The following is a 9,300-nucleotide window of genomic DNA, read 5'->3' as shown; positions in this document are numbered from 1 at the left end:
CAGGCAATCAAGTCTACACTCCACAGAAATGAGTAAATAATAAAAAAAAAGTTGAGATCTGTAAGCTTTAGCAGAAAATGTTCTTTTGGTCTGTCTCTACTACCTTTACATAAAACAAAAACAGCAAGTGCTTGAGAAACTCAGCAGATCTGGCAGGACTTGTGGGCAGAATTAATGTTTTGAGTCCAGTAGCCATTCTTTAGAACTTTATGTACATGTCCATTTTATTCCAACCTCTACGCTTTCCCTAATAATGTCCGAAAAACATCTCTTTGACTCTGGTGCCTTATAAATGATTATAACCAAACACAGGACAGAATCAGTAAATATTGAAATTCTGTCCAGTTTTAATGCATTGCGAATAACGCCATCCCTGTGGTTCGGGGCACTGTGTGGCAATACAGCATGCTTGGTATAATCGTACATGTATGAATTGTACACAGAAAACATTTCTGGAAAATGGAATACATGCACTAAGCCATTCACACACACACACATAAGTACACGCACACTAAGTTACTGTAACCAATCAGGGATGGTTGGCGGTTTGGGGGAAGCCCTTACAATCTGTGTGTGTGTGTGTGTGTGTGTGTGAGAGAGAGAGAGAGTGAGAGAGAGAGATGAGCTCGGCTCCGCGGGACTCGAATTCATTCATTCGGAAACTCAAACCATGTGAGACAGCGAGCGAGTGAGCGACAAAGTAGCAGCTCGCAGCCTCGTACAAACTGACATTACTGTTTAAGCTGCCTTCATTCAGTCACACGCACAAAAAAAATCATACAGAAAAGGTGGAATCAGCCAGCGGCTCACTCTTTTCATTGCCATACGCAGAGGGTTTTGGTTTGGTTTTACATGGTAGCGAGAATCGAGTTTATATTAAATACAGCGCACTGAGGGAATACAAGAATGCTTCCGAACCACACACTCTGTATGTTGTATCTACTCCACATCACGGCTGCAATAGTTTCAGGTACAGTAACTTTCTTTTCAGAATACTTTCTATTCAGACAGCAATACCTTTAACACACTTCAGTTTCAACCTATAAACCATTAAATATTAGGCGAAAAGTTGTGTTTCTAATCAGTTGACCCTAGAATAATGTGATCATTGCACTTGTAAGGTTTGTGGGGAAGGAAAAAAAGGGTAACATTTTACAGAACCTTTTTTCAGATTTATTTTTCTCTCTCATTAATCCGGTTGTGTTGTTCTCTCCATCCCCTGGCAGGTCTCGGGACTTTCCGAGAGGAATCTGAGATCGTTTACCCGGCGGTTTTACCGAGCAGCCCAGGGGCCGGGGCTGAGGCCGGGACGACATCCAGGGAAGTGCGCTCTATCTCGGCTAGGGGCGATGAATATGAGTCGCAGGAGTTTTATCCACGGGAGTTACAGCCGCTGCTGGCCCCGGTACGGGCGCTGCAGCTGAAGATCCCAGCGTTTGGCCGAGAGCTTTACCTGAGCCTGCGGCGGGACAGCCGCTTCTTATCGGGCAGTTTCACGGTGCATAGCCACCGGGGCCGCTCTCACAGCTCGCTGCTGCCTTCCCGAGCCGAGCTCTCCTGCTACTACAGCGGTTTCGTGCACTCTTACCGCGGCTCGCTCGCCTCCTTCAGTACCTGCGGGGGCCTGGTAAGCTCACAGCTGGCACTGCACCTCACCTCCTGTGCCTATCTGCCCCTAACGCCCTCTGCCCCCGGCCCTTCACCCCTCTGCCGCCTACCCCTCACACCCACTGCCCCCTCCCTTCAATCCCTGTGCCCATCTGCCCCCAACCTCCTCTGCCCCCCCACCCCACACCGCCTTTACCCATCTGCTCCTCACCCTCACTGCCCCCTGCCTGTCACCCCCTGCCCTTCATCCCCCGTGCCCATCTGATCCTCACTCGGACTGCCTCCTGTCCTTCACCCCCTGTGTCCATCTGCCCCATCCCCTGCCCTTTAACCCTTGTCCAACTGCCCCTTATCACCTCTGCTCCCTGACCATCTACCCCTCACTCCTTGTGCCCTTTACCCCCTGTGTCTATTTGCCCTTCATCCTCACTGACCCTGCTCTTAACACCCTGTGTCCCTCACCCTCACCTCCTATGTCCCTCTTTCCCTTCTCCCTGTGCCCATCAGCCTCACCCCCTCGATCCCCTCTGCCCTTAGCCTTCACCCCCCAGCAGTGCCCAGTTACTGGGGCAGTTCCGGAGATGGTTAGCTTCCACACTCCAACAGATTCTGCAATCTCATACTTGCTTGCCCACACACCCACTCACCTCACTCCCACTCTCCCTCACCCCACCCCAATCTCACTCACCCCCATTCCCAATCTCCCTCACCCCAATCTCCCTCACTCCAATCTCCCTCACTCCCAATCTCCGTCACCTCCACCCCAATCTCCCTCCCCCTAATCTCCTCACCCTCACTCCAATCTCCCTCACTCCCAATCTCCCTTACCTCCTCCCCCAATCTCCTTCACCATCACTCCAAATCTCCCTCACCTCCACCCCAATCTCCCTCACCCCCAGTGTCCCTCACTGCCAGTCTCCCTCACCTCCAATCTCCCTCACTCCCAATCTCCCTCACCTCCACCCCCAATCTCCCTCCCCCCAATCTCCCTCACCCTCACTCCAATCTCCCTCACTCCCAATCTCTCTCACCCTCACTCCAATCTCCCTCACCCCCAATCTGCCTCACTCCCACACCAAATCTCCGTCACCCCCACCCCAATCCCCCTCACCCCAATCTCCCTCACCTCCAATCTCCCTCCCCCCAATCTCCCTCACCCTCACTCCAATCTCCCTCACCCCCAATCTCCCTCACTCCAATCACCCTCACCTCCACCCCAATCTCCCTCACCCCCAATCTTCCTCACCCCCACTCCCTTCATCCCCACCCCAATCTCCCTCACCTTGGTTCGCCTGCTCCTCTCTCCAGTCCCTCCTTCGCATTTTCGTTTCATTTTTAAAATTTATTTATTAGTGTTTCAAAAAAAAGTTTGCTTTTTCCAAAATGCTCATGGTGCTGGTTATTAACATGTGATGGCTGCTTGGCTGGATGGGGATAGATTTAGTCTTTGAGCTATCCCCCTTTTCCAGGCGCTGAGGCCGGTGTTCACCTGAGTGGGTCACCGAGGAGAGAGTAAGGAGCTGGGTGGAGAGGCACAAACTGCTCCTCTGTTCCAGGCTAGGCCGGCAGGAGGCGCGCGTCTAGTGGATATCCTACTCCAGGAGTTCCGCTGTTAAATACTAAAACTCATTCTGAAACGTGATCGTGGAATGAGAGCCGATGAAAAGAAAATGACATTCTGGGGTAAACTGTGAATCTAGATGTATTTTTGTAAAGTGTACAGATCCTTACTAGAAGGTCATGGATTCAAGATTAGTACTTACCAAAGCTAACAGAGTCGGAGCGTTGCAAAGTTTCACCCGTGTTGAACGTTCTATTAATTTGACTGTGTTATAGAAAGATTTGAAACATTTAGTAATATTCACACGAGTACTTCCAGGCAAACCAGCTGAATACAGTTCGCAACCCCCTTCTACATTCAGTTGTGTTCCTTGCTTTTAAATGCTGCAGGTTTGCTCAGTTGGTTGGAACGTCAGTTTGTAACGCCGAGTTTCAATTCACGCACTGTCTTTTGTCAACCTCTTGGTCTCCCCTGAATCCTGGTGAGCCTCAGGTTAAACTACCTCCCGTTGTCTATCTGTGATAAAAAGAGCAGCCCTAGCCTGTCTTGGAGTTTTCTGTCAGTGTCCACGTGTTTTTGTGAGTAGCTGTTAAACCGGAGGTGACAAATTTGGGATTAGTGCCTGACGACCTTCAGATAATGCTGGCATAGCGCAGAAACGGTGCAGCAAGGGTTAATTATCTTGTTTCATTTTTGCAATTCACCAACTCCTGAAATGCATTTTGTATTTTCTCTGCAGTGTCCTTCAATTCAATGTTGCTTCCTGAGTTCATCCCTTTCGTTCCCATTACTCCAGTGAAATTTCTCACCCAGTTTTAGTACTAAAACAACCCGAATTCAGGTCACAAATGACAGCTTGTACTGTGATCATCATGTACTGTTCCTTGTCATCCGTTCTGTATCTGTGGACGCCATCCACCACCATTCCACTGTTGTATAGCTCAGTGTGATTACTGTTCTCAAACGTTTTATGCCTTTTCTGTTTAGGCTTAATATTCGATTTGATTTTTTGATTGTCATGTGTATTTTGTGACAAAATACAGTGAAAACTGTGGTATAGTGTTTCCCCTTTCCGTATCCATTTTAAAACAGAAAGAAAAAGCCAAAACATGGAAAATAAAGGCAGAGGAATAAAACATCCAAGTTGACAGTCATTGGTAAGAGCTCTGCCATGGGCCATGGAGCTGGTGATGAAGTGCGAATCATCGCCGCTGGATAGAAAGTCATCACTGTTCAGAGCCATCTCACTTCCACTGATTCCCTCACTGCTATGAATCCTGTATGGACCTCACCAATCCAAATGCCACCAGTGCTGCTGAGTACCATACTAGTCAAGACTTGCCTCTGCTGCAGCCTTCATGAATTTGTACTGGAAGCAGACGCCTCACTGATTCAGAAGTCACTGGGAACCCAAACTATCCAACACTGTCACTTCCAGCCTGCGCTGGGCCCACGTATCACCACCAATGCCATTACCATGACTGAACACCTGCTCTTGACCCCTTGAACTGCCTTCTCCCTCTCTCACTGCCCCCTCGAACTGCCTTCTCCCTCTCTCACTGCCCCCTCGGAGCTGCCTGCTGCCTCTGTCACTGCCTCCTCGAGCTGCCTGCTCCTCTCACTGCCTCCTCGGAGCTGCCTGCTGCCTCTCTCACTGCCTCCTCGAACTGCCTGCTCCCTCTCTTACTGCCCCCTCAGAGCTGCCTGCTCCCTCTGTCACTGCCCCCGCAAACTGCCTGCTTCCTCTCTCAGTGCCCCCTCAGAGCTGCCTGCTCCCTCTGTCACTGCCCCCGCAAACTGCCTGCTTCCTCTCTCAGTGCCCCCTCAGAGCTGCCTGCTCCCTCTGTCACTGCCCCCTCGGAGCTGCCTGCTGCCTCTCTCACTGTCCCCTCTGGCTACCTGCTCCTGCTCTTGCCCCCTCGGTGCTGTCCGCTCCTGCTCTTGCCCCACGGGGCTGCCTGCTCTCAATCTCCTGCTGTGCGGCCCCTGGCTCCAGGCACCTTCCCCAGGTGGCATAGTGGGCTTTGCTGCCCGTAGTGTTCTGTGACATGCTGCGTTCCAAGCTCTGGAGACTAGCGGCCAGTATCTGCTGCTGCAGTATTCATCTCTGGTGCTGAGGGAAGAGAAGAAACCACAACAGAGGCAAAAAAAGAGGAAAAACAACAGGCGGATCACCCTAATTTGCAACCATCGTGGAAATGTATGGGTGTAAGGGGGTTTTTTGTCCTTCATTCAAGGAATGAGGGTGTCACTGGCTCATCCAGCCATTATTGCCCGTTCTTCATTGCCCAGAGGGTAGTTAAGAGTTAACACATTGCTATGGGTCTGGAGTCACATGTAAGCCAGGTTGGCTAGAGGATATTGATGAACCAGTTGGGTTTTCCCCCAGACAGTTGGCAATGGATTTGAGATCATCATTGGATGCTTAATTCCAGATTTTTAGTGAATTTACATTCCACCATTTGCTGTGGCAGGATTTGAACCTACATCCTCATGAACATTACTTGAGATTCTGGATTAATTCTTTAATAATAGTACCACCAGGCCATCACTTTCCATCGGCACCACCTCTCAGGCATGATCTCATTGAATGGCAGAGCACTCTTGTGGGGCTGAATGGCTTTCTCCTGTTCCTATGTGTCATTTGCATTTTAATATGAAAATAAGATACTCTAGAAGCAAACTACAATTGTGAAATGAAACAAAGCCGATTACATGGAAATGAGCTAAAAGAACAAAAAGTCGTCTGGAAACATTCATCCATGGATTGATGGTGAAGATAAAGATTTTATGATTTTGAAAGCAGAGGCTGATCATATTGTAAATAACAATCAGTAATCCTGAGGATTGGGAGTGTTCTGGAAAACCAGCAAAGGCCCATCATCAAGTTGATAAAAAGGGAAAGAAATCTCATGAGAGTAAATGATTGTTAATATTTTAAAAAATGAAAGTAGCTCCTGTAAATGTTGGTCCAATAAAAAGTAGGTGGAAAATTCTCATGGGGAGTGATACAATGGCTCACGCAATGAAGAAATATTTTGAATCCTGTCTTTATAGCAAAAGACACAAGTTAGACACGAGAAATAGAAATTAACTTTGGGGCTAGTAATTAATATTAGCAGAAAATATATTAGAGATCTTAAGGGACAATAAACTGGCAAATACTCCAGGACTTGATGGCTTACTGATCAGAGTTTGAAAAGAGGGAGCTGCAGACGGTGGGTGTATTGGTTATGAGTTTCCAAAATTCCCTTACATTCCAGATTGTACTCTCTGATTGGAAATTCACAAAGATGAGTTGCTCTTAAAAAAAGACGACAGAGAATGGTGAGAATTATGATAGTAGTCAGCAGGAAGATTTTGGAATTATCAATAATCATGAAGCAGGGAGGATTGAATAGTTGTGCCAGTATGAGACTACACAGATACAGGTGAAAACTGTTTAGTTTTGGAAACCAGGTCAACATGGACAAGCTGGACCAAGGGTCTGTTTCCATGCTGCATGTCTGTAACTCAATGACTCTATGAACGATCTCTTAGTAAATAAACAGATTGTGGAAATTGGGGAGCTATAACAGACAAATTAATCCTAGAAATGCCAAGGGAATTTCCAGAATCTCTGCCTTAATGGAGGGTGTGAAAGAAACCACTCAGCAATAGAGGAATGCTTCATAAAATCTCAGTGGACCAACTAAATTAACAAATAACCTGGCGCGGGCAGTACATGAGAACATCTCACTGAGAATGTTTGGAGGTCACTGTCTATAATAATTGATTTCAGGTGAAGGTTAAATTCAAATTTCACACCACTGTGTTCGAAGAAAGATATTGAAACAATCATATAGATTTGCCATTTACTTGTGTGATCCAGGGGCACTTGCACCCAGGTTAAAAAAGTTGTTTTATTTTAAATGAAACAATACAAGAATATTTCACCCTCTTAATGTGTATAAAAGTAACTTGAATTAGAGTTATTTTCTGAAGAAGGTTCTAGACCCGAAACATCAGCTTTCTTGATCCTCTGATGCTACTTGGCCTGCTGTGTTCATCCAACTCTACACCTTATTGTCTCAGCCTCTCACTATAATATGTTTCAATGAGATTGCACTCTGGAATTGAGAGACGGGAAAGGTAACAACCCAACCTACTCTGGTTCCCACAATAAGTAACTATCTAATGAATCTTTACTGTGCTGCCTCCAAAGTAAGTTTACTCTTCCTTGGAAATGAAAACTAAAACTGTACATAGTACTCCATATATGGTCTCACCAAAGCTCGATACAACTTCTTTAGTCTTGAAATCTAATCCCTTTCAATGCTTTTTAAAATGACATAAAACCAGCAAGATGTGTCTTACTACTAGTTTTACACTATTTTCTGAACAAGAGAATGGAACTCCATGCCTCTCTTGGACCATCACCCAAGACTTAATTAAGTTTACTCAACTGTAGCTGTCATACAATTATATAGTGAAACGGACTTAATTGTGAGTGGAATATATTTTTAAGTTTTGTTTATTGAGTGGTATATATTGTAAGGAGGAAATTATTACAAGGAAAGCAACCAACCTGATGTTGAACTGTGTAAAGTGGATAAATCGCCTGTGGACATATGGCAGGCACAGCAGCTCATCGAAATAATGTAAACACAACTGGAGTTTGGACCAGAGTCAGGCCTGGGCATGTATTAGTGTTGAGCCAATTGTAGTGCCCTTAAAAGAAGGCTGTAATCAATTTTTACCACATGGAGAACATGAAGGGGCATGCAAGAGCACGAAATATAGTTCCCTCCGTGGTGGCATGGAGCCTGTACTTACAGCATACACGCAGCAAACGGTTCAACAAATCAGCTGCTATAACCTCTTCAAGGTCAACCAGGGATGGGCAATAAATGCTGACCCAGCTCGAGATGTCCACATCCTATGAATGAATTTTAAAAAGGTGGCTTGATTTAATTAGATGGGACACAAACTTTCACTTTCCTTAAGGCAGGTTCAAATGTAGAGATTGTTGCAGTATCTTGTCTCATGAGGTGTTGCTGCTTGTAATAAATGTGCACGCAATGCGTAGTTACTGTATTAAAAGATCTTGTCATTATGACCTTTGTTTAAGATAAAGTCACTGCCGTATGTGAATTTACTGGCACGTGGTTCACGTTTGTTGTCATCGATAAAAGACATGGATAAAACTACCCCCATTCTCCCATCTCCACCACAGTATTTCCATCCAGTTAGGAGCCCAGGTGATTCCCCTGTCTTTTACATGGAAAAACATTTGTAGAACATTGTAATTTACAGAAATAATTTCACAGAGATAATGGGAACTGCAGATGCTGGACAATCCGAGATAAAAAAGTGTGAAGCTGGATGAACACAGCAGGCCAAGCAGCATCTTAGGAGCACAAAAGCTGACGTTTCGGGCCTAGACCCTTCACACTTCAGGATGGATAGCATTTGCTTGGTTGCCGATTGCAGTGTGTCTTTCCTTTTGATAAATGTAAGGTAAATTGTTGTAGTCTTTGGGGTCCACTTTGACTTACTGTAAAACTTGAGGGAAAATTTGAACCATTCCCAAAACAAGCCCTACAAAGATTATTTGGGGACCCCCTGAGCTTATATGGGCCATGGCTGGACATGACCCTGTGACAGCATCCTTGCTCTTCTTTGAAAAATTGACATGGCATTTTTCTATCCAATCAAACAGGTAGATGATCCTTAGTTTAATGTCTCATCCAACAATGTATCTTTTAAGGTCAATAGTGAACTGATGAACTTTAAGACAAATGTGACAATTTCATGGCCACTGTTATGACACTTTGTTTCATACATTCCAAAGACACTTGTTTAGGTGAATTTAATTTGCCCAGCTGGAGTGTTGGGCATTCAAAATGAAACTGGCTGCCTTGTTATTTTGAACATAATGGTGAAGCTGCCCACCTCATTTTAGTCCATTAACTACACCCTGTCCCTAACTCTGCCCCCATCCAATAGGCTAGCGATAGGGAAAGAAAGGTAAAGGTGACTCATCAAGCTTGGTCTTTAACTCAACCAATCTGATATTCCTGATTCTGTCTCTTTCTTCACAATTCTGTTACTATTTGGTGCTGGAGGTGCTGAGAATTACCTGGGTAATT

At 45.8% G+C, this 9,300-nt stretch overlaps 1 protein-coding gene across 1 annotated transcript in view; it reads left to right on the top strand.

The window, feature by feature from the left end:
* The first annotated feature begins 671 nt into the window (after positions 1-671).
* LOC125450680 (A disintegrin and metalloproteinase with thrombospondin motifs 19-like) overlaps positions 672-9,300 on the top strand; it is a 456,336-nt gene continuing 447,707 nt past the window's right edge. The window contains exons 1-2 of the mRNA XM_048526734.2: positions 672-970; positions 1,227-1,627. Of these exons, the coding sequence (XP_048382691.2) occupies positions 907-970; positions 1,227-1,627 (465 nt within the window). The 5' untranslated portion in view covers positions 672-906. The remainder of the gene's footprint in view (positions 971-1,226; positions 1,628-9,300) is intronic.

Source organism: Stegostoma tigrinum, chromosome 3 (assembly GCF_030684315.1).
Source record: "Stegostoma tigrinum isolate sSteTig4 chromosome 3, sSteTig4.hap1, whole genome shotgun sequence".
Taxonomy (NCBI): Eukaryota; Metazoa; Chordata; class Chondrichthyes; order Orectolobiformes; family Stegostomatidae; genus Stegostoma; species Stegostoma tigrinum.
Note: the sequence above shows the minus strand (reverse complement) of the source record. Positions and strands in the feature narration are given on the sequence as shown.